The sequence below is a fragment of the Symphalangus syndactylus genome, chromosome 13, assembly GCF_028878055.3.
Source record: "Symphalangus syndactylus isolate Jambi chromosome 13, NHGRI_mSymSyn1-v2.1_pri, whole genome shotgun sequence".
NCBI lineage: Eukaryota > Metazoa > Chordata > Mammalia > Primates > Hylobatidae > Symphalangus > Symphalangus syndactylus.
The window spans coordinates 40,838,520-40,866,198 of record NC_072435.2 but is presented as its reverse complement, the minus strand read 5'-3'; the positions used below and the strand labels follow the sequence as shown (position 1 = coordinate 40,866,198).

At 48.6% G+C, this 27,679-nt stretch overlaps 1 protein-coding gene across 2 annotated transcripts; it reads right to left on the bottom strand.

Annotated features, from left to right (window-relative positions):
• Window positions 1–315: 315 nt before the first annotated feature.
• Window positions 316–26,276, bottom strand: CLEC17A (C-type lectin domain containing 17A). Of its 2 annotated transcripts, XM_055235548.2 has the most exons (15): window positions 26,156–26,270; window positions 25,925–26,002; window positions 21,246–21,323; window positions 20,116–20,157; window positions 19,433–19,441; window positions 19,218–19,277; window positions 19,085–19,135; window positions 18,967–19,008; window positions 18,449–18,490; window positions 15,661–15,798; window positions 15,513–15,575; window positions 12,847–12,942; window positions 12,477–12,628; window positions 5,238–5,347; window positions 316–2,301 (listed from the first exon to the last, which is right to left on the bottom strand). In XM_055235548.2, exons 1-15 carry the CDS (start codon window positions 26,196–26,198, stop codon window positions 2,169–2,171), a joined length of 1,137 nt encoding a protein of 378 aa, XP_055091523.1. In that variant the 5' UTR covers window positions 26,199–26,270; the 3' UTR covers window positions 316–2,168. The 2 variants fall into 2 exon arrangements, with proteins under 2 accessions (XP_055091523.1, XP_055091524.1); XM_055235549.2 differs by lacking the exons at window positions 19,433–19,441; window positions 20,116–20,157 and having other exon boundaries at window positions 19,218–19,250; window positions 26,156–26,276.
• Window positions 26,277–27,679: the final 1,403 nt, after the last annotated feature.

Below are 27,679 nucleotides of genomic sequence, written 5' to 3'. Positions count from 1 at the left end.
GAAGAGGAGGAGGAGATTAGGACCCAGACACACAGAGGGAGAACCAGGTGAAGACACAGGGAGAAGAGGATCATCTACAAGCCAAGACGGGAGGCATCAGAAGAAATTAACCCTGCCAACACCTTGATCTTGGACATCCAGCCTCCAGAACTGTGAGAAAATGCATTCTGTTGCTGAAGCCACCCAGTCTATGGTCCTTTGTTATGGCAGCCCCAGCAAACTAACACACAGTAGACGAGGAACACCCAACATAGTGGCATTTTGAGAAGCACTAACATTGCAAGAGCTAATAGCCCAGGGAAGTCCACACAGAAGTAAAGTGAATTTTTTATTTATTTATTTATTTATTTATTTATTTATTTATTTATTTATTTATTTGAGATGGAGTCTTGCTCTGTCACCCAGGCTGGAGTGCAGTGGCACAATCTTGGCTCACTGCAACCTCTGCCTTCTGGGTTCAAGCAATTCTCGTGCCTTAGCCTCCCGAGTAGCTGGGATTACAGGCACATGCCACCACACCCAGCTAATTTTTTTGTATTTTTAGTAGAGACGGGATTTTACCATGTTGGCCAGGCTGGTCTCGAACTCCTGACCTCAGGTGATCCGCCCACCTCACTCTCCCAAAGTGCTGGGATTACAGGCGTGAGCCACTGTGCCCGGCAAGTAAAGTGAATTATATCATCAAAGACGTTACAGCCCACAGATAGCTCAAGGGCACGTGCTGGCAGATATGTCCTTCGTTGTCCTGTGTGGATATGACCAGGTTATGGCCTGCCTGGCCACACTATGTAGGGGTCTTGCTTTTCAGCTGGTATGCCTTTCTAGAAGTTCCATGGGCCAGCCAGGTGTGAGGGTGAACGCCTGTAGTCCCAGCTGCTTGGGAGGCTGAGGCAGGAGGATCACTCGAGCCCAGGAGGCAGAGGGTGCAGTGAGCTATAATCACGCCACTGCACTCCAGCCTGGGTGGCAGAATGAAACCCTGCCTCAAAAAAAAAAAAAAAACAGGATAGAAGTTCCATGGGCCAAGTCTTCTGGCAAAGGTCTGATTCTGCAAACCTCACCGAAGACATTGAGAAAGTTGCTGGTCAAAAATAATTTTGATGGTTTCTGGGTTATTTGTGCTGTTTGAGAGCAGGAAGGAAGCAGTGTCTGGAAAGGATGACATGGGGTGAGTATAGAAGTTCTCCTGCCTTCTCTGCTGATGTTCTGTATTTTTAGGTTTGTAATTTGCAATGGTGTGGGGACTACGTGAGACCAGCCCACTTAATGTATTTCTGTGCAAGGCAGATCTAGAGGTCTAGCTCAAAGGGAAATTTTGCTGTCACCACTTTCAAAGCTTTCGTTTGGGAAAAAAAAAAAAAAAAAAAAGGAAAAGATGGGGAAAGTAAAAATAAAAATAAAAATATCGGCCAGGTATGGTGACACATGCCTGTAATCCCAGCACTTTGGGAGGCCATCGCAGAAGGATTGCTTGATCCTAGAAGTTTGAGACCAGCCTGGGCAACAGAGTGAGACCTCATCTCTATAAAAATAATAATAATAATTCTGAGCCAGGCACAGTGGCTCACACCTGTAATCCTAACAATTTGGGAGGCCCAAGTAGGAGGATCAATTGAGGCGAGGAGTTTGAGACTGGCCTGGGCAACATAGTGAGACTCCCTCTTTAAACGCTACAAAAAATTGGCCAGGCATGGTGGTGCACGTGTGTAGTCCCAGCTACTCAGGAGGCTGAGACGGGAGGATCGCCTGATCCCAGAAGTTTGAGGCTGCAGAAAAAGGAGCCCAGTCGCAGCTCTTTGTGGTTCAGAGGCGCCAGGATAGTTCATCCCAGGTTCAACACCAGTCCCAGGGTCCTCAGGGCTAGTATCACTTCCCAAGAGTCATGATCAGGAACTTAGTGAAGATCCTTTCAACCCCAGAACCGGGAGACCTCCCACCACCAAGCTCTGAGCATCCTCCCAGCTCACCATCTACTGGGGCAAGCCCAAGTCCTCACTCTAGAAACAGCCTGACTTGCATCCCTGGGAACTTGCTGCATCCAGGGTGCCAGTCCTGTTGGGGCACATCTGTGTGTCCACTCATGAAGAAGCAAGGCCGTCCATGAAAGAGCAGGTGATTCTCATCTCAAAAGATACTTGAATATGGACCCCCAGCCTCGGCCCTGGGCTTCAACAGGAACACTTCCGCTCACAAATCCAATACGTAGTTTTGTAGCAAGAGAGATCATTCCAGGTGCCACCTTTGTTCATGGTAGCACAGTCCTCATTGTGGATGTCATTGGGTTCCTCCGGCTCCCAGAAGCTGGATGGAGGAAAAAGTGGGCAGAGGGACAGGGATCTTTAGGGTGATGAAACTCTTCTGTATAATACTGTAATGATGAATACCTGGCACTACGCATTTGTCAAAACCCATATTAGGCCGTGTGTGGAGGCTTACACCTGTAAACCGGGCGCGATGAGCCACCTTGCCTGGCCCTTAATCAATTTCTGTTTTTTGGGGGTTTTTTGTTTTGTTTTGTTTTGGAGACAAAGTCTCACTCTGTCGCTGAGGCTGGAGTGCAGTGGCGTGATCTTGGCTCACTGCAACCTCTGTCTCCTGGGTTCAAGCAATTCTCCTGCCTCAGCCTCCCAAGTAGCTGGGATTACAGGTGTCCACCACCACACCCGGCTAGTTTTTATATTTTTAGTAGAGACGGGGTTTCACCATGTTGGCCAGGCTGGTCTTGAACTCCTGACCTCAAGTGATCCACCCGCCTCAGCCTCCCAAAGTGCTAGGATTACAGGCGTGAGCCACCGTGCCCGGCCCCTTAATCAATTTCTGAATCTGGTCAGTTTCTGTCTTGTCTTCCAAAGACTCTTTCCTTTACAGCCTCCCAACCCAACCTCCCCAACCTTCTAGGAATTGTTTAGATCATGTAGGGTCTTGCTTAAAGCAGGGTCTGATTCAGGGACTCAAGTGTGTAGGATTTATTAAAGGATGCTCTTAGGAGAGAGGCGAGGGAAGCCAGATGGATAAGGGGAAGGAATTGAGCAGGAGTGTGGACTCAGATGACTCTAGCCTCAGCCTGACCCCAACGGAGACCACTGGGATGTCAACAGCACCAGAGTCATCCCAACTTGTCACAAGGGGTCCAGGCTTCTCTTAGGCTGTCACCGGTTGAGCTGACCCCAGTGGAGTTGGGTAATGTTTTAGGTGAGCAGGCTCCCATTCAGCTGAGAACAGCTTTCCGGAAAAAGCATTCCTGTGAGCCTTTAGCCGCCAATGTTCCGCCAGGTGCAGTGGCACACACCTGTAATCCCAGCACTTTGGGAGGCCAAGGCGGGTGGATCACTTGAGGTCAGGAGTTCGAGACCAGCCTGGCCAACATGGTGAAACCTCGTCTCTACTAAAACTACAAAAATTAACTGAGCATGGTGGCGGGCACCTGTAATCCCAGCTATCAGGAGACTGAAATAGGAGAATCACTTGAATTCAGGAGGCAGAGGTTGCAGTGAGCCGAGATTGTGCCACTGCACTACAGCTTGGGCCACAGAGTGAGACTCCGTCTCAAAAAAAAAAAAAAAAAATTAGCCAGGAGTGGTGGTGGTGCTCACCTGTAATCCCAGCTACTCAATAGTCTGAGGTGGGAGAATCACTTGAGCCTGGGAGGCAGAGGTTGCACTGGGTCAAGATTGCACCACTGCACTTCAGCCTGGGCAACAGAGTGAGACTCTGTCTCAAAAAAAAAAAAAAAAAAATTCTTCCTCATCCTTCCACCCTCCCTTTTTTCTCCCAACCATTAGCCTGGGGAGCTTGATATATTTCAGCAGTTGTACGAAAAGGTTGAGATGTTGCAATGGAGGAAATATTGAAGGTTCAGGGTCCAGACAGCCTGTCACCAAAAAATCACCCTGGTGCTATCCCTGTCTGGCCCAGCCTGGGATTCTAGACACCCTATCAGCTTGGACTGCAAGGATGCCAAGCACACAGGGAAATGGGAATGACTGTGGGTGGTGTACCAAAATAATGAGCAATGCTACCTGTGCCACACACCCTGCAATCAGGGTCTCTAGGCTCCTTCTGTGCCAGGGACTAACCCTTTAGTTGTTAGGTGATGTGGAAGTCCAAGGGGCAGCAGAAGGACTCTCAGGAGATTTAAGGCAATTGCAATTTACCAAACAGGACAGGAATTTTTCTGTATTTAAAATTAGTAGAGGCCAGGTGCAGTGGCTCAAGCCTGTCATCCCAGCACTTTGGGAGGCCGAGGCAGGCGGATTGTTTGAGCTCAGGAGTTCAAAACCAGCCTGGGCAACATGGTATAACCCCATCTCTACTAAAAATACAAAAAATTAGCCAGGCGTGGTAGTGTGTGCCTGTGGTCCCAGCCACTTGGGAGGCTGAGGCAGGAGGATTACCTGAGCCTGGGAGGTTGAGGCTGCAGTGAGCCGAGATTGCACCACTGCACTCCAGCCTTGGTGACAGGGCAAAACCCTGTCTCAAAAAAACTAAAATAAGGCCGGGTGCAGTGGCTCACACCTGTAATCCCAGCACTTTGGGAGGCCAAGGTAGGCAGATCACCTGAGGTCAGGAGTTCAAGACCAGCCTGGCCAACATGGTGAAACCCCCATCTCTACAAAAATACAAAAATTAGCCGAGCATGATGGCGGGTGCCTGTAATCCCAGCTACTCGGGAGACTGAGGTGGGAGAATCAACCTCTACCCGGGAAGCAGAGGTTGCAGTGAGCCGAGATCACACCATTGCACTCCAGCCTGAGCGACAGCAAGACTCCGTCTCAATAAATAAATAAATAAATAAATAAATAAATAAATAATAAAATAAAACAAGTAGAGCTGTACCAGTAAGAACTCACGCCTGTAATCCCAGCACTTTGGGAGGCCATGGCAGGCAGATGACAAGGTCAGGAGATCAAGACCATCCTGGTTAACACGGTGAAACCCCGTCTCTACTAAAAATACAAAAAAATTAGCCTGGCATGGTGGCGGGCGCCTGTAGTCCCAGCCACTCGGGAGGCTGAGGCAGAGAATTCCTTGAACCTGGGAGGCGGAGTTTGCAGTGAGCTGAGATCGCGCCACTGCACTCCAGCCTGAGCGACAGAGCAAGACTCCGTCTCAAAAAAAAAAAAAAAAAGAAACAGCTCCTGACTCCTTCAACCATGTACTCCATCACCTTCTCCCCCCTCCCCATGGTCAGGGCCCACAGAGGAAGCAGAGAGACCCCAGGAAACCCCAGCACTTGCCTTAATGTCACAGGAGACCCATCCAGCCACCTCCAGTCCCCTTCCTGGGCCCTGTCATTCAGCCCCAGCCAGTATACCCGTGGAGAGCCGTGAGCCTTGGCCACAAAATTCTGCAAATACAAACTCCATTCAGCCAGCCATTCCTCTACATGACCCTCAGGGTGAGGACCTGCCCTGTACCCTGTCCCACACATTTAGGGCTTGGGAACGTCACCTCCCACAACCCGTCCCCGTCCCCATGGTACACAGAACAGGATCAATGTCTTCCTCCCACTGTAGCGTGTGTGGTGGGAATAATCGTGCTACTTTTTCTCATGCAACCTGTGAACTGCTCCGTGCCTCAGTTTCCTCACCTGTAAAGTGGGTTAACACTAGCTACCTCCTGGTAGTGTTGTGAGGATTAATTTTTTTTTTTTTGAGAGGGTGTCTCGCTCTGTCACCCAGGCTGGAGTGCTGTGATGTGATCTCAGCTCACTGCAGCCTCCGCCTCCTGGGTTCAAGCGATTCTCCCGCCTCAGCCTCCCGAGTAGCTGAGATTATAGGTACCCGCCACCACGCCCGGCTAATTTTTGTATTTTTTAGTAGAGATGGGCTTTCGCCATGATGACCAGGCTGATCTGAAACTTCCGACCTCAGTTGATTCACCTGCCTCAGCCTCCCAAAGTGCTGGAATTACAGGCGTGAGCTACCACATACAGCCTAATTTTTTTTTTTTTTTTTTTTTTTGAGACAGGGTCTCACTCTGTCAACCAGACTGGAGTGCAGTGGTGCAATCATGGCTCACTGCATGTCCCAAAGGTCACTGTAAGTCTCCCAAAGAGCTAGGATTACAGGCATGAGCCACTGTGCAGGCCCTCACACTGTGGACGTCTTAGTATGTAGCATTATAACATTTAAGTGACATTTTTAGCAATAGTAATTGATTTTTTTTTTTGGTTTCTCTTGCACTTTTGTGCTACTCAGTAGCCTTAATCTGCATCCAAATGACATAAGAGTTCATTGTTCCGGGAAAAGAAAGAAGGAAGATGAAAAGTAAGTTTCCTGACTTTGGTATTTCAAAAGCCCAGGCTTTTGACACGCTGCCTCATATCTGTAATCCCAGCACTTTAGCCAAGGAGGGAGGATCGCTTGAGCCTGGGTGTTCGAGACTAGTCTGGGCAACATACTGAGACCCCATATCTACAAAAATTTTTAAAAATTAGCCAGACATGGTGGTGCGTGTCTATAGTCCCAGCTACTCAGGAGGCTGAGGTGGGAGGATCCCTTAAGCCCAGGAGTTCAAGGCTGCAGTGAGCTGTGAATGCACCACTGCACTCCAGCCTGGGCAGCAGAGCAAGACCCTGTCCCGAAAAAAAATCAAAATCCCAGGTCTTTGGAAGAAAAGAAAGGACTTATGACAAAGATAAAAGATAGGGAAGAAAATATAGTTAGAAGCAACTCCTCTCCAGGCAAACTAATTTATGGTGAAAGAAATTATACTGGTGGTTGCAAGTAGGGGGCAGGGAGGGATTAACTAGAAAAAGGATATGAAAAAACTTTCTAGGGCGGTGGAAAGATGACAAACATTGGTTAGTTTGACAGTTACACAGGCGAATGCATTTGTCAAAGTTCACTGAACATACACCAAAGATCTGTGCATTTTTCTGTATGCAAATCACATCTAACTCACCCAACTTACCACCAAACCAAGATTCCTTAAAATGTGGGGAGGTGGCCGGGCGCAGTGGCTCACACCTGTAACCCCAGCACTTTGGGAGGCCGACATGGGTGGATCACCTAAGGTCAGGAGTTTGAGACCAGCTTGGCCAACGTGGCAAAACCCCATCTCTACTAAAAATACAAAAATTAGCCAGGCGTGGTGGCATGCCTGTATTCCCAGCTACTTGGGAGGCTGAGAGAGGAGAATTGCTTGAAACCAGGAGGCGGAGGTTGCAGTGAGTGGAGATCGCAACAGTGCACTCCAGCCTGGGCAACAAAAAGCAAAACCCCGTCTCAAAAAGAAAAAAAAAATGTGGGGAGGTCAAAGTGCTGGGATTACAGGAGTGAGCCACCACACCCGGCCCATTTTAGACTTTTTGACTGCCCTGTGATCTCAGGTAGCTAATGAGTTTAGAAAAAGTTATGATTTTGTAGTTATTCTGGCTATTGTTGCTGTCCGGGTGTGAGTAACACTCGCCCCAGCTTTCCACATCCTGGAATTCTTTGTGTTTTAAGAATTTTTTACTATAATCTATTTCATGTGTTCTACTATAGGCAATGCCAATTGATGTTTGCTTTTATTTATTTGCAGTTTTGATTTCTTCTTTAACCCAAAGTTATCTGGTGACTTTAAAAAATAAAAAATTTTTTTTGAGACAGAGTCTTGCTTTGTCTCCCAGACTGGAATGCAGTGGTGCGATCCCAGCTCACTGCACCCTCCACCTCGCAGGTTCAAGCGATTTTCCTGCCTCAGCCTTCTGAGTAGCTGGGATTACAGCCACGCGCCACCATGCCCAGCTCATTTTTGTATTTTTAGTAGAAACGGGGTTTCACCATGTTGGCCAGGCTGGTCTCGAACTCCTCAACTCAGGTGATCTGCCCACCTCGGCCTCCCAAAGTGCTGGGATTACAGTGTGAGCCACTGCAGCCGGCCGACTTTAAACATTCTTAAGGTGATTGAAATTTTTGTAAAAGAAAATATTTCTGTCATTATAGCATTGTGGTCAAAAATTATGGGTAATAAAATTTCTGCTTTGACGGAAAAAAAAAATGTGGGGAGGTAAAGTCACCATGGGAAGGAAATCATAAATGTGTAGACATGGCAGGCCCCAGAGAGAAGAATCTGATATCTCATTTCCGGTGAGCTTTTCAGGTGATGGTAAAAACCCCAGATAGGTTTGGAGACTCTAAAAAGCGGAAGAGGCCTGGGCACTATTTCCTGGGTAAAGCCCCAGGGAGATGTCAGAAAATCAGAGAGCGGAAAGGGCTTCCTGTCCCATCAGACTAGATGGAGGCTTAGAAGGCCTCACAGTGTCTTAGACCCCAGAATGGGATAGGAGGAGCAGAAAGATGTCTTGTGCCCAAGAACAGCAGGAAAAGACCTCCAGGCCCAAAAGGCTTTGCTGATGGAAGAGTGGGATGCCTCAGGGGCAGCCTAGATGGTCCAAAGACTGAGCCCCAGAAAACCAGAAGACTCTTTAACATTTAGAGAGTCCTTGCTATTTCTAGGCACCAAAATCAGAGCAGTTAAGAAGAGGGAACTCATATGTCTTGGTCATCACTGGATCCCCAATATGTAGAATAGTCTCCAGCACATAGTAGGTGCTCAGGAAATGTTGGTTGAATTAATGAATTAAGAAGTGAGCTATGGGCTAGGCCCGGTGGCTCACGCCTGTAATCCCAGCACTTTGGGAGGTCAATGGGAGCAGATCACTTGAGATCATTAGCTAGAGAGCAGCCTGGCCAACATGATGACACCCTAACTCTACTAAAAAAAAAAAATGCAAAACTTAGCTGGGAGTGGTGGCACGTGACTATAGTCCCAGTTACTTGGGAGGCTAAATCAGGAGGATCACCTGAACCTGGGAGGTGGAGGCTGCAGTGAGCCAAGATCATGCCACTGCACTCCAGCCTGGGCAACAGAGCAAGACTCCGTCTTAAAAAAAAAAGTGAGCTATGCTACTTTGCACAGATTGTCTCACTGGATCCTTATCATGACTCACTGAAGCAAGTATTATCATTATGCCCATTTTGTAGATGAGAAAACTGAGGCACAGAGAGGTTAAGTAACCTTCCCAGGATCATTCAATCTGTAGATGTCCCAGTAGATACCAGTTTGGAGTAAAGATAGCAAAGACCTGATGTGTGCTCCCCTCCACCTTGACCCCATAAAAGCTGTCCCCATTTAGAAGTAAAATGGGAGACCCCAACTAAGTGAGAGTAAATGTACACCAGTCTAGTAGAATGAGAACTCAAGAGAGAAACTAAAATGAGTAATTTAAAGGAAATGTAGTTGTATTTCTTGTGAAACTGAGTTAGGGAATATGATTTGTACCTGCCTCATTTACATTACCTAATTTAATTCCTTCAAAAGCCCTGTTTTGGCCAGGCACGGTGGCTTATGCCTGTAATCCCAGTACTTTGGGAGGCCGAGGCAGATGGATCACTTGAGGTCAGGAGTTCGAGACCAACCTGGCCAACATGGAGAAACCCCATCTCTACTAAAAATACAAAATTAGCTGGGCATGGTGGTGGGCACCTGTAATCCCAGCTACTCGGGAGGTTGAGGTGGGAGAATCGCTTGAACTCGGGAGGCAGAGGTTGCAGTGAGCCAAGATAATGCTGCTGCACTCCAGCCTGGGCAACAGAGCAAGACTCCATCTCACAAAAAAAAACAAAAAAAAAAAACTGTTTAACTACTCATACAAATAATGCTATGAAACAGAGGGATAAAAAACAGAAGGGACATGACATACAGGAAAATAATAAGATGATAGATCTAAATCCAACCCAATCAGTAATTATATTAAATGTAAATGGTCTAAAAATACCAATTAGGCTGGGTACAGTGGCTCATGCCTGTAATCCCAGCACTTTGGGAGGTGAAGGTGGCAGATCACTTGAGGTCAGGAGTTCCAGACCAGCCTGAGCAACATGGCAAAACCTCATCTCTACAAAAAATGTTAAAAATTATCCAGGCGTGGTGGCACACATTTGTTGTCCCAGCTACTTGGTGGGGAGCTGAGGTGGGAGAATCACTTGAACCCAGGAGGCCAAGGCTGCCATGAGCTGAGACTGCACCACTGCACTCCAGCCTGGGTGACAAAGTGAGATCCTGTCTCCAAAAATACATAAATAAGTAAAAGAAAACACCAATTAAAAGCCAGAGATTGTCAGATCAGATTTTAAAAACCCAACCAGCCGGGCGTGGTGGCTCACACTTGTAATCCCAGCACTTTGGGAGGCCGAGGCTGGCGGATCACAAGGTCAGGAGATCAAGACCACAGTGAAACCCCATCTCTACGAAAAGTACAAAAAAATTAGCCAGGCCTGGTGGCAGGCGCCTGTAGTCCCAGCTACTCGGAGAGGCTGAGGCAGGAGAATGGCGTGAACCCGGGAGGCGGAGCTTGCAGTGAGCCGAGATTGCGCCACTGCACTCCAGCCTGGGCGACAGAGCGAGACTCTGTCTCAAAAAAAAAAAAAAAAACCCAAACCCAACTATATACTGTCTGGGAAAAAAAAAAAACATTTTAAATATAATGACATAAATAAATTAAAAATAAAATGAATAGAAAACAGAAACCAAGAGCCTCAGCAACATAGCAAGACCCTGTCTCTACAAAAGTAAAAATAATTTGCTGGGCCAGGCGCGGTGACTCACGCCTGTAATCCCAGCACTTTGAGAGGCCGAGGCAGGCAGATCACAAGGTCAGGAGATCGAGACCATCCTGGCTAACACAGTGAAACCCTGTCTCTACTAAAAATACAAAAAATTAGCTTGGCGTGGTGGCGGGCGCCTGTAGTCCCAGCTACTTGGGAGGCTGAAGTGGGAAAATGGCGTGAACCCGGGAGGCGGAGCTTGCAGTGAGCCGAGATCGCGCCACTGCACTCCAGCCTGGGCGACAGAGCGAGACTCCGTCTCAAAAAGTAATAATAATAATAATTTGCTGGGTACAGTGGCAAGTGCCTGGTAGTCCTAGCTACTCAGGAGGGTGAGGCGAGAGAATTGCTTGAGCCTAGGACTTTGAGGCTGCAACGAGCTATGATTATACCACTGCACTCCAGCCTGAGTGACAGAGTGAGACCTTGTCTCTAAAAAACAGAAAAAAGGAAACATAAACCATACTATAGTCCCATGTCTATGGTCAAGACCATGGACTTGAAAGCCGGCTATGTAGGCTTAAATCCCACTAGTTGTAAGTGACTCCAGGCAAGTTGCTTACATGTACTGTAACCTTGACTTCCTCACCTGTGAAGTACAGATGATACATATTGTGTACAAATAGTAATATTACCTAAATTGTAGTAGCAAATCATTAAAGCTACTTACCCATATTCCAATCCTCCTTCTGGCTGCACGGAGGTGAGACTTATTTCCCTACCACCTTAAAAGATAGGCGTGTACATGTGACTTTTGTGAGCAAAAGTAAATGGAAACTCTGACAGTCAATGTATGATTTCCCTCATCTACTTTCACCATTGGACTATGGAGACTGTCTGTTACCACAGCATAAAGTAACCCCTCCTAGCTGGGCGTGGTGGATCACGCCTATAATCCCAGCACTTTGGGAGGCAGAGGCAGGAGGATCACCTGAGGTCAGGAGTTCGAGAACAGCCTGGCCAGCATGGAGAAACCTCATCTCTACTAATAATACAAAAGTTAGCCGGGCGTGGTGGCACACGCCTGCAATCCCAGCTACTCAGGAGACTGAGACACTAGAATTGCTTGAACCCGGGAGGCAGAGGTTGCAGTGAGCCAAGATTGCACCACTGCACTCCAGCCTGGGTGACAGAGTGAGACTCCATCTCAAAAAAAAAAAAAAAAAAAAAAAAAGCCAGGCGTGGTGGCTCACACCTGTAATCCCAGCACTTTGGGAGGCCAAGGCGGGCGGATCACGAGGTCAGGAGATCGAGACCATCCATCCTGGCTAACACGGTGAAACCCCGTCTCTACTAAAAATACAAAAACAAAATTAGCCGGGCATAGTGGTGGGTGCCTGTAGTCCCAGCTACTCAGGAGGCTGAGGCAGGAGAATGGCGTGAACCCGGGAGGCGGAGCTTGCAGTGAGCCAAGATCCAGCCACTGCACTCCAGCCTGGGCAAAAGAGCAAGACTCCGTCTCAAAAAAAAAGGAAAAGAAAAGAAAAGAAACAACCTCTTCTGACTGGCATACTAATGTATAGGTTGTCGTGAGGATTGCATGTGTTAATGAATGAAGACGTAAAGTATTTGGAATACAACCTGAAACATAAAAAGTGCTACCTAACAGATATTCATTATTGTATTTTCATGTTAGAGATAAAACCGAGACTTGAAACGTACAGAGGTTAAATCAACACAATCAGAATTTGAACTCAAAAACAAAGCATGTCTTCTTAACCTCTGCATGATACTATCTTAGGAAATACTTGCTGTTAAAGTTTTAGTAACTGAAAAGTAATTCTAATTTCTTGCCATCCAGGGAAGGGAGGGATGTGTGCACCCTGGAAGAGAAGCAGGCTGTCCCTCAAGGTTCTCAAAAGTTCAGCGGAAACAACTCACGTGCTCAGCAAAGCTATTGATGATGACCAAGTGAGAGTAATTCTCCTGGCAGAACATCCGGGCTTCATCCCATGACTTGGTGCTTGGGGAAAAGTAGTAACACTTGCCCTCAAAGGGCAGCCAGCCTTCAGGACAGGTAACTCGGCGGCAGTCTGGGAACCAGACAGAATGCTGTCAGGATGGCCCCAGAACCTGAGCCATGTACATAGTATGCCATGTACGGTTGTGCAGGCTGTACACTGCTCAACTCCGGTTGAGGGGAGGGACACCATTCACATAGACTGCACTGAGAATGACTTCAATGGAGTGATGTAATGTGCCAGCTCTGCCATGCCCCCCATCCCTGGGCAATTCCCCAAGTCTCACTTACCTAATAAGCCCCGAAGTTCCACCAGGGACTGGTTGGTGTCAGCTCTTACACGGTCAATGTCATGCTTCAGGCCAGCTAGCCCTGCCAGGCCAGTCACTGTCAGAAGGGATGGGCTTGAGGGTTACAGACTCAGAACCCATCCTACCCATCCACCACGGACTGCAGACACATCAGAGAGAGAAGCAAGTGTTGTGTTCCCCACTGTGTCCACATTCCAGTGGGTCACTCTTGAGCTCAAAAACCACATGTACAGTGCTCAGAATCCAAAAATGGCTCAGAGGAGGGACCAATCCTGGGTGGGGAAGAGTAGGGGTGGTGGGCACCCTGGAGGAAGTGGGTCTTAAAGGAAGAAAGTGATTTGATAACTGTGAGGTGAGGAAGAGGCACATTAGGCAGGGACTATCTTAAAAGCAAAGATGCAGGCTGCCCGTGGTGGCTCACACCTGTAATCTCAGAACTTTGGGAGGCCGAGGTGGGCAGATCATTTGAGGTCAAGAGTTCAAGACCAGCCTGGCCAACATGGTAAAACCCCGTCTCTACTAAAAATACAAAAATTAGCTGGGTGTGGTGGTGCATGCCTGTAATCCCAGCTACTCAGGAGGCTGAGGCAGGAGAATCACCTGAATCCCAAAGGCAGAGGTTGCAGTAAGCCAAGACCACACCACTGTGCTCCAGCCTGGGCAACAGAGCGAGACTTCATCTCAAAAAAAAAAAAAGCAAAGATACAGAGGCAAGTATGTTGTGGTGAGCTGGCAAAGCCTATAAGAGTGGAGGGAAAACTCAGAAAAACTTGAGATCAAAGTAGAATGAGCTCGGATGCCTGGATCCTTTATTTTTTTTAGACAGAATCCTGCTCTGTCCCACAGGCTGGAGTGCAATCGTGGTTCACTGCAGCCTCGACCTCCTGGGCTGAAGTGATCCTCCCACCTCAGCCTCCTGAGTAGTTGGATTACAGGTACACAACATCATGACTGCCTAATTTTTTTTAATTTTTTGTAGAAACAGGGTCTTGCCAGGCCGGGTGCAGTGGCTCATGCCCATAATCCCAGCACTTTGGGAGGCTGACGCAGATGGATCACCTGAGGTTAGGAGTTCGAGACCAGCCTAGCCAACAGGGTGAAACCCCCATCTCTACTAAAAATACAAAAAATTAGTCAGGAGTGGTGGAGGATGCCTGTAATCCGATCTACTCAGGACGCTGAGGCAGGAGAATCACTCGAACCTGGGAGGGGGAAGTTACAGTGAGCCGAGATCGTGCCACTATACTCTAGCCTGGGCAACAAGAGCAAAACTCTGTCAAAAGAAAGAAAGAAAGAAAAAAAAGAAAGAAAGAAAGAAGGAGAGAAGAAAGAAGGGAGGGAGGGGAGAGAAAGAGGGAAAGAAAGAAGGAAGGAGGAAGGAAGGAAAAAAGAGAGGAAGGAAGGAAGAAAGACAGAAAGAAAGACAGAAAAAAAGAAAGAAGAAAGAAAGAAGGAAAGAAGAAAGAAAGAAAGAAAGAAAGAAAGAAAGAAAGAAAGAAAGAAAGAAAGAAAGAAAGAAAGAAAGAAAGGGAGAAAAGAAAGAAAGGTTTTGCTGTGCCCAGGCTGGTCTTGAACTCCTGGCCTCAAGGGATCCTCCCACCTTGGCCCCCCAAAGTGCTAGGATTACAGAAATGAGCCACTGTGCTTAGCTTAATATGTGGATCCTTGAATGCCAAGCTAAAGGTTTCACCTTGGACTTCTTCACCAAGAAGCCATTGATGGGTTTTGAGCTTGCTTGTTATGAAGCATAGGGTGAGGCAGTGTGGAATGGAGAAATATTCAGACTTCAGTAGAAGATTCTTCTATAATTAATGTGTGTAATTAATTAATGTGTGTATTATCACTACTCCCCCACAAACTTCCCTTTTTCAACACTCGCTAGCTCAGTAGCTGGCCCTTCAGTTGGACAAAACAGAAACACAGGTTTTAGGCCAGTCACGAAACACTTCAGAAGGCTGAGGCAGGAGGAATACCTGAGGCCAGGAGTTTGAAACCAGCTTAGTCAACATAGTGAGACCTCTTCTATACAAAAAAAAATTTTTTAATCAGCCAGGTGCGATGGCATGTGCCTATGTCCCAGCTACTCAAGAGGCTGAGGCAGGAGGATCTCTTGAGTGTGATCACGGCTCATGATCAACCTCAAACTCCCTGATTCAAGAGATCCTCCCACTTCAGCCTCTTGAGTAGTTGGGATGACAAGCACACACCACACACCACGACACCTGGCTAATTTTTTTTAGAGACGGAGTCTTGCTGTGTTGCCCAGTCTGGTCTCAAACTTCTGGCCTCAAACAATCCTGCCTCAGCCTCCAAAAGTGCTGGGATTACAGGCATGTGCCACTGCACCTGGACCAGTGTGTATTTCATAGTTAGAGCACATCTCAGTTTGGACTGGCCACATTTCAAGTGTTCAACAGCCACATATGGCTTGTGGCCACCATATTGGACAGTGGAGGTCTAGACACACATACACATGCACGCTTCACAGGGACAAGGACTGTGTCTGACATGTTTACCATTTTAACCCCCTGGTACCTAGCACAGTGCCCGGCAAAGATGGGGATGAGGTTGGATCTTGGAGTTGGATCTGAGGATTGGGTTAGGGCTCACTAGGAGTGGCATGAAGGAATGACTGAAAGCACTCACTATTTGTTCGCCACGTCATCTGCTGAAAGCTTAACATTCTCAGTTCTTCCATCAACTCCTGGTCTATGAAGAAGAGTCCAAATTGAGCCCAGGTCCTCCTGTGCACCCTCCCCAATCTCTCCCCATGTCCCTTCCTGGCCCTACTCACACTTAATCAGAGTCACAGTGAGACCAAGGCAGCCCAGGAACAGGGAAGTCACCACCAGCAGACACAGGTACACCATCCACCTTTTCTGGCAGCAGCCAGGACCTCCAGACCTCTGATTGAGCCAGGGGACTGGAGTTGCTAGGGAGTGGGGATGGGGACAGAGAGACTGATACTGGGGCTTCAGAGAGTGAGGAAGAGACACTTAAGTCTTTGTCCAAGAGCAGGGGGCAGAAGTCTGTAGTCATGACTGTTTCAGCAGATGAGGTCAGCAAGAGAGGGTTAGGGAGAGTGAACCCTGGGGAGGCTCAGGGTCTTTTTGATGCATTCACTGTGCGCTAAGCATCATGTTGCATCCTTCTCTTTTTCCTTCTTTCCTTCTTGAAACAAGGTTTCACTCTGTCATCCAGGCTGGAGGGCAGTGGCGCAGTTATAGCTCACTGCAACCTCTAACGCCTGGGCTCAAGAAATCCTCCCACCTCAGCCTTTCAAGTAGCTGGGTCTATAGATGTGTGCCACTAGGCTCAGCTAATTTATTTTATTTTTTTGAAGAGATGGGGGTCTCGCCATGTTGTCCAGGTTGGTCTTGAACTCCTGGCACCAAGGGATCCTCCCTGTTTCAGCCTCCCAAAGTGCTGGGATTACAGGTGTAAGCCACTGTACCCAACCTACATCCTTCTTATCTTATTGGAGTCTCATCCTTATGATGTAGGTTATAAGCATTATTCCCATTCTGCAAGTGAGTAAACTGAGGCTTGGTGAGGTTAGGCATGACTTGGACACAGCTTTGTTCTTAATATCTACGATGCATCATCTTCTACTCTCCAGAAGCCGCTGCCCAAGTTGCTCCTAGGTCAAGGAAGCTTGTGGACCCCGGCTTCTAGAGCAGAGAACATTTCCCATATCTTATGCAAGCAGACGCCTGAGTTTCTGGAGATCTGGCCTAAACTCAGAGAGAAGCAGCTTCTTTTTCTTTTTAAACATGGTCATCACCAACACCATCACTACCTCCACCATCACCACCATCATCACTCCCAACAACACCATCACTACCTCCACCATCACCACCATCATCTCTACCAACACCATCACTACCTCCACCATCACCACCATCACTCCCAACAACACCATCACTACCTCCACCATCACCACCATCACTCCCAACAACACCATCACTACCTCCACCATCACCACCATCACTCCCAACAACACCATCACTACCTCCACCATCACCACCATCATCTCTACCAACACCATCACTACCTCCACCATCACCACCATCATCACTCCCAACAAGACCATCACTACCTCCACCATCACCACCATCACTCCCAACAACACCATCACTACCTCCACCATCACCACCATCATCACTACCAACAAGACCATCACTACCTCCACCATCACCACCATCATCACTACCAACAAGACCATCACTACTTCAACCATCACCACCATCATCACTACCAACAAGACCATCACTACCTCCACCATCACCACCATCACTCCCAACAACACCATCACTACCTCCACCATCACCACCATCATCACTACCAACAAGACCATCACTACCTCCACCATCACCACCATCATCACTACCAACAAGACCATCACTACCTCCACCATCACCACCATCATCACTACCAACAACACTATCACTACCTCCACCATCACCACCATCATCACTACCAACAACACCATCACTACCTCCACCATCACCACCATCATCACTACCAATAACACTGCCATCACCAACAACATCACTGCCTTCACTGTCACCACCATCATCACTACTAACAACACTGTCATTGTCAACAACACCACTACCTCTACCATCATCACCACCACCACCACCACCACCACCACCGCCACCACCACCATCATCACCACCATCACTACCTCCACCATCACCACCACCACCATCACTACCACCATCACCAACAACACCATCACTGTCTCCACCCACCATCACCACCCTAACACTATCTCACTACCATTATCAATATTAACAGCACCATCACCACCTCCACCTTCACCACCATCATTACTACCAACAGCATTGTCATCACCAACACCATCACTGCCTTCACCACCACCATCATCATCACCAACAACATTGTCATTGTCAACAATACCATCACTACCTCTACCATCATCACCAACACCATCACCACCAACACCATCACTACCACCACTATCATCATCATCATCATCTAACACCATCACTACCTTCATCATCACCACCACCACCATCACCAACAACACCATCACTACCTCCACCCTGCATTACCACCATATCACTGTTTCCACCATCATTACCATCATCAATACCAACAACACCATCACTATCTCCACCATCACCACCATCATCAGTATCTCCACCATCACCATCAGCACCCAACAACGCCATCACTACCTCTACCATCGTTACTACCACCAACCATCTTCTTCTTTTCCATCATCTCCTTCCTCATCCTTCCATCACAATCACCAACAGAGCCATAAGTACCATCATCATTATCAAAAACAAAACAACCCCATAACTCTGGTCCTCAGAAGGACAAAAAAGAATACATGTTTGCAAACTCTGATGTTAAGGAATGGCTTTCTCACTTAGAGCAGTGCTCACTAGACTAACTCAGAACAATGCAGCTGGTCCTGAAGGATCAGCTTCTTAAAGGAGAAGTTCCTCTGACTCAGAGTCTCACTGTAGAGCCATAGGTCTCATTCAGATACACTAGCCACTGTCAGAGGGGAAATGGGAGGACATCTGCAGGGGATAATAACTTACCGGTCAGGGGTGGCTGCAATAGAGAAGGCTCAAGATTCACAGCTGGGAGAAAGAGGGAGAGAGGTTTATTCAGAAGATGCCGAAAGACTCTGTCTTCCAAGATCAACAACCTCTGCTTTGTTCTCTGGTCAGAATTTAGGGGGCTGGCTGGGGGCAGTGGCTCACGCCTGTAATTCCAGCACTTTTGGAGGCCGAGGCAGGTGGATCACCTGAGGTCAGGAGTTCAAGACCAGCCTGGCCAACATGGCAAAACTCCATCTCTACTAAAAATACAAAACTTAGCCGGGTGTGGTGGTTCATGCCTGTAGTCCCAGCTACTCGGGAGGCTGAAGCAGGAGAATCATTTGAACCCGGGAGGCGGAGGTTGCAGTGAGCCAGGATCACACCACTGCACTCCAGCCTGGATGACAAAGTGAGACTCTGTCTCAAAAAAAATAAATAAATAAAAATTGGGGGATTGAAAGGAAACATCCAGGTATCCCCTCTTAGGCATCCTAAAGGGTCTTCCCACTGCTCACCCGGTTGAGGAGGTGGACAGGTGACAGCGGCAAGGTCCAGGCCTAGAAGAGATGAGAAAGTCATTTCAAGAAGGGCTTCAGCCAGGTGAGCAGGAAGACTCCAGCCGTCAGCTCTCACCTGTCATGTTCCGGGGCTTGCAAGGAAGTGAGGGTTTCTCTGTTTCCTTTTCTGAGGAGGGAGAAATGGTTGCTCAGGCCCAGAGCAGGGCAAAGCCAGCTCTGGGTCTCCTACACCCCCAGCCCTAACTCACCTGTCCTTGGAGGTCTTGGTGGAGCACTTGAACCTGGAGGAGAGAAGCTCAGGGTGAGGGCTGGGCTAAGGATGGGAACACATCAAAAGGAAGTGATGGAAACAAGGTTAGGATTGCAGTGGAGGGTTGGAGATTGGGTTAGAGACGGGGTTGGTGAGAATGGAATTATTGGGATTAGGGATGGAGATGGGATTAAGCTAGGGTGACCAACCAACCTGGATTGCCTGGGCGTCTCCCTATTTTATTTATTTATTTATTTATTTATTTATTTATTTATTTATTATTTTGAGACAGAGTCTTGCTCTGTCGCCCAGGCTGGAGTGCAGTGGTGCAATCTTGGTTCACTGCAAGTTCCGCCTCCCAGGCTCACACCATTGTCCTGCTTCAGCCTCCCGAGTAACTGGGGCTACAGGTGCATGCCACCACGCCTGGCTAAGTTTTTGTATTTTTAGTAAAGAAGGGGTTTCACCGTGTTGGCCAGGATGGTCTCAATCTCCTGACCTCGTGATCCGCCCGCCTCAGCCTCCCAAAGTGCTGGGATTACAGGCGTGAGCCACTGTGCCCAGCCTTTTTTTTTTTTTTTTTTTTTTGAGACGGAGTCTTTGTCTGTTGCCCAGACTGGAGTGCAGTGGTGTGATCTTGTCTCACTGCAACCTCCACCCCCTGGGTTCAAACAGGCCATATTTTAGTTTATTTTTTAAAGACAGTGCCTTGCTCTGTCACCGAGACTGGAGTGCAGTGGTGCCATCAGAGCTCACTTCACCCTTGAACTCCTGGGCTCTAGCAATCCTACCACCTCAGCCTCCTGAGAAGCTGGGACAACAGGCACACATCACCACAACTGGCTAAGTTTTTTAATTTGAAAAAAATAATGTTTTCGTATAGCTGAGGGTATCACTGTGTTCACCAGGATGGTCTCTTTTCTGGGGCTCCATTGATCCTCCCATCTTGGCTTCCCAAAGTGCTAGAATTACAAGCATGAGCCACCCCGCCTTGCCCAAACTTCCACATTTGTTTTTTTGGTTTTTTGTTTTGTTTTGTTTTGTTTTTGGTAGAGATGGGCGTCTTGCTATATATTGCCCAGGCTGGTCTTGAACTCCTGGCCTCCAGTAAACTCATGGCCAAGTGATCCTCCCACCTTGGCCTCCCAAAGCAGTGAGACTACAGACACACACCACTGCAACCAGCCCAAATCTCCACTTTTACATCCTGTGATCAGACTCTTGTTGAACCCTGGGCTATGCCTTGGGTTTATTGAGATCCAAGACTAAATAAAGCCCTGGGCTTTGAGTGGTAATGAGAGGAGATTGAGGAGCCCACAATCCACTCCCAGTTTCTCAAGCACCAGCTTTTATGACTCAGGGACTTTGCACCCAACAATTCTCTCCTGTGCTTCTCTACTTAAGAAATGTCTGCTCGGCTGGGCACAGTGGCCCACGCCTGTAATACCAGCACTTTGGGATGCCGAGGCAGGCAGATCACCTGACGTCAGGAGTTTGAGACCAGCCTGGCCAATACGGTGAAACCCTGTCTCTACTAAAAATACAAAAATTAGCTGAGCATGGTGGCAGGCACCTGTAATCCCAGCTAATCGGAAGGCTGAGGCAGAAGAATCATTTGAACCCAGGAGGCAAGTTTGCAGTGAGTGCAGATTGTACCACTGAACTTCAGCCTGGGTGACAGAGTAAAACTCCATCTCAAAAAAAAAAAAGGAAAAAAAAAAAAGAAATGTCTACTCATCCCTCAAGTCACACCCCAAAGTCCCTTCCTCTAATTGAGCCCTCAATCCCCCAAGGATTTTGCCAATCTCCTGACTCCTCCTCTCTCAGCCCTGCTCACCAAGGGTGTGTCCAAAACTGCCTCCCCCATCAGACTGGCAGATCCTCCTGACAGGATGTGGGTTCCACGCTGCCTGGCATGGGCTGGGTACAGAGGAGACTGACTGTGTGTCTATAATGCCCAGCCAATGCCCCCTGGAGACCCTGTTCCCTGTACTCCGCCAGGTCACACTCCAAAAAGTCCTCTTACCTGGCTTGGGAGGAAGGTCCTTGTAGGGAGGTGTTGAGTTCTCATAGTCATCATCCTCCTCCTCCTCCGCCACGGTCCCTTCCAGGGGAAAGGCAAGTCAGAGCCCAGCCCTTCCCTCCTCCCTCCATCCCTCAAGCCCTGGTCTCTGCCTCAGCTGCCCCATGGTGGGGATTCTGTACCCTGTGTCCTGACCACACCTGGGCCCCAGCCCCAGTCTGGCCGGGGCCTTACCTGGTGGGTCTGGACACCCAGCAATAGTATACAGGTTGTGCATGGCTACAGCTAACACCAGGAACATGACAAGTGGTAGCCAGGTCTTGTCCCTTCTACTCAGGTATCTAAGGCATCTGTCTGTTTCCCTTCCTTTCAAAGTCAAATACAGGCAAATCCATCTTGAGGAGAAGCCCCCAGACCTCACACAAACACACAAACACAAACACACACACACACACACACACACACACGTCTTTCTTCGGAGTTTGGATTCACACATAGAAGAAACGATGGGCCAGGCGTGGTGGCTCAAGTCTGTAATCCCAGCACTTTGGGAGGCTGAGGCGGGCAGGTTGCCTGAGGTTGGGAGTTCAAGATCAGCCTGGGCAACCGACATGGCAAAACCGTCTCTACCAAAAATACAAAAATTAGCCGAGCATGGTGGTGCGCACCTGTAATCCCAGCTACTTGTGAGGCTGAGGCAGATGAATCACTTGAACCCAGGAGGTGGAGGTTGCAGTGAGCTGAGATTGCACCACTGCCCTCCAGCCTGAGTGACAGAGTGAGATTCTGTCTCAAAAAAAAAAAAAAAAAGAGTAGGGAGAAACAATGACAATAGCCCCCGTTGCAGTGAGCCAAGATAGTGCCACTGCACTCCAGCCTGGGCGACACAGTGAGATTCTGTCTCAAAAAAAAAAAAAAAAAAAAAGGGCTGGGCGCGGTGGCTCACGCCTGTAATCCCAGCACTTTGGGAGGCCGAGGCGGGTGGATCACAAGGTCAGGAGATCCAGACCATTCTGGCTAACATGGTGAAACCCCGTCTCTACTAAAAACACAAAAAAATTAGCCAGTCGTGATGGCGGGCGCCTGTGGTCCCAGCTACTCAGGAGGCTGAGGCAGGAGAATGGCGTGAACCCCGGGGGGCAGAGCTTGCAGAGAGCCGAGATCGCGCCACTGCACTCGAGCCCCGGTGACAGAGCAAGACTCCATCTCAAAATAAAAGAAAAGGAAAAAGAAGAAACCATGACAACAGCCACCCCCCTCCCCGCTCCCAGTTGAGCTCCCCTACAGAGCACCAAGTCCTGGGTGGAAGAGATGGATAAACTTCTTCCTTCAATCTAGACCAGAGACACAATAAACCAGTAAAGAGACATAGAAATAGGTTGGGCACAGTGGCTCATGCCTATAATCCCAGCACTTTGGGAGGCCAAGGCCAGAGGATCGCTTGAGGCCAGGAGTTCAAGACCAGCCTGGGCAACATAGCAAAACCCTATCTCTGTAAAAAAAAAAAAAAAACTATAAAAAACCATCCAGGCGTGGTGGTGAACACCTGTAGTCCCAGCTATCGGGAGGCTGAGGTGGGAGGATTGCTTGAGCTCAGGAGGTTGACACAGCAGTGAGCCATGATTGCACTACTACATTCCAGCCTGGGCAACAGAGGGAGACCCCACTCTTAAAGAAAAAAGAAAAGAGGCTGGGCCTGGTGGCTCATGCCTGTAATCTCAGCACTTTGGGAGGCCAAGGCAGGCAGATCACCTGAGGTCGGGAGTTCGAGGCCAGCCTGACCAACATGGAGGAACCCCACCTTTTCTAAAAATACAAAATTACCCGGGCACAGTGGCGCATGCCTGTAATCCCGCCACCAGCGAGGCTGAGTCAGGAGAATCACTTCAACCCAGGAGGCATAGGTTGCTGTCAGCCAAGATTGCACCATTGCACTCCTGCCTGGGCAGCAAGAGTGAAACTCCGTCTCAAGAAAAAAAAAAAAAGAAATCAAGAAACATTAAAATATGTTTTTATATAGACTAAGTATTACTGCTCTAAACCTAACAAAACAGAGCAATGGGATAGGACAAAAGCTAATGTAGAGAGGTAATCAGGAAGTACCTCCTGGAAGCGGTAACATTTGTAACAAGATGTTAAGGGGATAGGTGCTAAGTATTCCCCCACATTCCAGGGTAAAGTACCAGGGCACTGGGTCAGTTATCTATGGCTGCATAACCAATTATCCCAAAACGCAGTGACTTCAAACAACCATAAGCATTTATTATCTCACAGTTTCTGTGGTTCAGGAATCTGAGAGCAGCTTAGCTGGGTAGTTCTAGCTTGAGATCTCCTGTGTGATTGTAGTCAAGATGTTGCCTGGGACTGCAAGTCATCGGCAGGCTTGACTGGGGCTAGAGGATCTGCTTCCAAGATGATGCACTCACATGGCTGTTGGTGGGAGGCCTCAGTTCCTTGCTATGTGAGCCTCTCCGAAGGGATGACTGGGCATCTTCACAACATGGCAGAGGCACAGATAGAAGCCACCGTGCTTCCACGATCTAGCCTCACAAGTCACAAAGGATGGTCTCCACTATACAGTATTCTATTTATCACATGGACCAGCTCTGAGTCGTTGTGGGAAGAGACTACACAAGGGCATGAATATGAGAATGTAAGGGCCACGGGGAACCCATCTTGAAGGCTGACTACCACAGTCATCTCTACAGAACTTACAGGCCCTAAGAGTCGTATGAGTCATATATGTAGACCCTAAGCTTCACATGAGGCTTAAAAGAGAGTGACTCGTGCCTGTAACCCCAGCTACTCAGGAGGTTGTAGTAGGAGGATTGCTTGGACCCAAGAGCTCAAGGCTGCAGTGAGCTATGATTGCACCACTGCAGGGCAGCCTGGGTGACAAGCAAGACCCTGTCTCAAAAAAATTTTTTTTAAATTCTCTGGTTTCCTCTCATAAAAACTAATGAGCAGACAATTCAGTTCTCTTCTCTGTGTGCCTCTTTGAGGGTTTGATTGAAAGGAGAAGGGATGGAAGGGGATGGAGGGGATTTTAAAAAACAAAAACAGTTGAGTTTGAGGATGGGGATGAAGATGAGGTGGGGTTTGGACTAGAATTGGTGTTGGGATGGGGTGGGATGGGATGGAAAATGGGTTGCGGACAGGGATGGATGTGGGTAAGGTCATGATGTGGTTAGGATGAAGAACAAGAGTCCTTGCCAGGTTTGGGAATGGGGAAGGAGTCGAGGCTGGGCTGTAGTAGAGAGGGTGATGAAGTTGGATTGGAGAGTGGATGCTGGGCTGCATGTGGAGGTGGGGACAGGACTGTGCTTTTGGAGGAGACGTGGGCCTGAAGAAGGGAATGGGATTGGTTGGTCATCTATGTAGACCCAGGGCTTGAGGGTCACATTAGGACCATAAATTGGAAATGGAGCAGTGAAACAACACAGCCCAGTTCACCTCCTACCTCAGGCAAGTCCCGCCATATTTCTGGACCTCCCAGGTGGCCCCACTCTGGACTCAGAGATGGGGGACATACAGCCTCAGCCCTCATGGAAAGGCCCCTGTCTAAGGTCACCAGAACCAGGCCATCAGCATATCTCAAGGATTTTGTGTTTTGGGCACCCTCAGGGTCCCTGGTGGCAGTAAACTCAGGAAAACCTCAAAAACCTCTAGTTTCATTTTCTTTTCTGTTTTTAGAAGTGGGGTCTTGCTATGCTGCCCAAGCTGGAGTGCTGCGGCTACTCACAGGAGCAGTCACACTGCTGATCAGCTCAGGAGTGTCGAGCTGCTCCATTTCCAACCTGGAAACCCCTCCTCAGACACCTTAGGCAACCTGGTGGCCCCCTGCTCCCAAAACGTCACCATATTGATGCCAAACTTAGTGCAGACGCCCGATCACATAGTTCACAATAGCCCAGAACTCCTGGGCTCAAGCGATCCTCCTGACTCAGCCTCCCAAGTAGCTGGGACTACAGACGTGTGCCACCACACACGGCCCAAACCTCTACTTTTTTTTTTTTTTTTTTTTTTTTTTTTTTTTTTTTTTTTTTTTTTTTTTTTGGCAGAGATGGGGTCTTGCTATGTTGCCCGGCTGGTCTCAAACTCCTGTCCTCAAGTGATCCTCCCGCCTTGGCCTCCCAAAGTATCGAGACTACAGACGCACACCACTGCAGCTGGCCCAAACCTCCACTTTTAAAACCACTTATCAGCCTCTTGTTGAACCCTGTACCATGCCTTGGGTTTGAGATCCAAGTCTAAACAAAACCTGGGCTTTGGGTAGAAAGGTGAGATTGGGAGCCCGCAGTCCACTCCCAGTTTCTCAAGCACCAGCTTTTGTGACTCAGGGACTTTGCACCCAACATTACTCTCCTGGACTTCTCTTCTTAAGAAACGTCTACTCACCCCTCAAGTCCCACTCCAAAGTCCCTTCCTCTAATCGAGCCCTCAGTCCCCCAAGGATTTTGCCAATCTCCTGACTCCTCCTCTCTCACCCTGCTCACCAAGACTGTGCCCAAACCCGCCTCCGCCATCAGACTGACAGGTCCTCCTGGGCAGGGTGTGGGTTCCACAGTGCCCGGCATGGGCTGGGTACAGAGGAGACTGTGTGTCTATAATGCCCAGCCAATGCCCCCTGGAGACCCTGTTCCCTGTACTCCGCCAGGTCACACTCCAAAAAGTCCTCTTACCTGGCTTGGGAGGAAGGTCCTTGTAGGGAGGTGTTGAGTTCTCATAGTCATCATCCTCCTCCTCCTCCGCCACGGTCCCTTCCAGGGGAAAGGCAAGTCAGAGCCCAGCCCTTCCCTCCTCCCTCCATCCCTCAAGCCCTGGTCTCTGCCTCAGCTGCCCCATGGTGGGGATTCTGTACCCTATGTCTTGACCACACCTGGGCCCCAGCCCCAGTCTGGCCGGGGCCTTACCTGGTGGGTCCGGGTACCCAGTGATGGAATACAGATGATGCATGTCTAACACAAGGAACCTGACAAGTGGCAGCCAGGGCTTGGCAACCTCTGCCCCCTGTCTCTCCTACTCAAGTGTCTGGGGGCTCTCTCAGTTCCCTTTTCCTTTCAAAGTCAAATACATGCAAATTCGTCTTGACAGGAAGCCCTCAGACCTCACACGTGCTCACACAAACACACACACGCACACACACACAGAGCCTTTCTCCCCAGTTTAGATTCACACACAGAAGGAATAATGACAACTGGCCTGGTGTGGTGGCTCTCGCCTGGAATCCCAGCACTTTTAGAGGCTGAGGTGGGTGGATCACTTAAGGCCAGGAGTTCGAGACCAGCTTGGCCAACATGGTGAAACCTAGTCTCTACTAAAAATACAAAAATTAGCCAGGCGCGGTGGCAGGCGCTTGTAATCCCAGCTACTCAGGAGGCTGAGGCAGGAGAATCGCTTGAACCTGGGAGGTGGAGGTTGCAGTAAGCCAAGATCATGCTGCTGTACTCCCGCCTGAGTGACAGAGTGAGACTCTGTCTCAATTAATTAATTAATTAATTTAAAAAACATTAAATATAAATAAATTAATTAATTAAGGGTCTTAAGATGGATGGGTTATCCTTGATTACCTAGGTGGGCCTTAAATGGCATTACAGGCCAGGCACAGTGGCTCATGCCTGTAATCCCAGCACTTTGGGAGGCCGAGACAGGCGAATCACGAGGTCAGGAGATCGAGACCATCCTGGCTAACATGGTGAAACTCCGTCTCTACTAAAAATACAAAAAAATTAGCCGGGCGTGGTGGCGGGTGCCTGTGGTTCCAGCTACTTGGAAGGCTGAGGCAGGAGAATGGCATGAACGTGGGAGGCGGAGCTTGCAGTGAGCCAAGATCGCGCCACTGCACTCCAGCCTGGGCGACGAGCGAGACTCCGTCTCAAAAAAAAAAAAAAAAAAATGGCATTACAAGGGTCCTTGTAGAAGGGAAACAGAAGGAGATTTGACACAATAAAAGGCAATGTGGTCACTAAAGTTATGCACTATTCTGCTGGCTTTGAAGATGCAAGAAGGAGTCATATGCTAAAGAATGCAACTGCAGAGGCTGGAAACAGCAAGAAAATGGATTCTCACACTGCAGCCTCGTGAAGAAGCATGGCCCAGCCCATGAACACCTGGGTTTCAGCAGTGAGACTGATGTTGGTCTCCTGACTCCAGAACTATAAAATAATCTGGCCAGACGCAATGGCTCACACCAGTAACCCCAACACTTTGGGAGGCCGAGGTGGGTGGATCACTTGAGGTTAGGAGTTCAAGACCAGCCTGGCCAACATGGTGAAATCCCATCTCTACTAAAAATACAAAATTAGCCAGATATGGTGGCGCGTACCTGTAATCACAGCTACTCAGGAGGCTGAGGCAGGAGAATCGCTTGAACCCAGGAGGTAGAGGTTGCAGTGAGCCGAAATCACATCATTGCACTCCAGCCTGGGCAACAAGAG

Excerpts from the sequence above, each read along its gene's own strand:
- CLEC17A (XM_055235548.2), bottom strand. The coding sequence starts at position 26,198 with ATGCATCATCTGTATTCCATCACTGGGTACCCGGACCCACCAG. Across the intron at positions 15,576-15,660 it reads CACTGTGACTCTGATTAAGT|ACCAGGAGTTGATGGAAGAA; the intron begins GTGAGTAGGGCC and ends TCTTCTTCATAG. Across the intron at positions 12,629-12,846 it reads GGAACTTCGGGGCTTATTAG|ACTGCCGCCGAGTTACCTGT; the intron begins GTAAGTGAGACT and ends TCTGGTTCCCAG.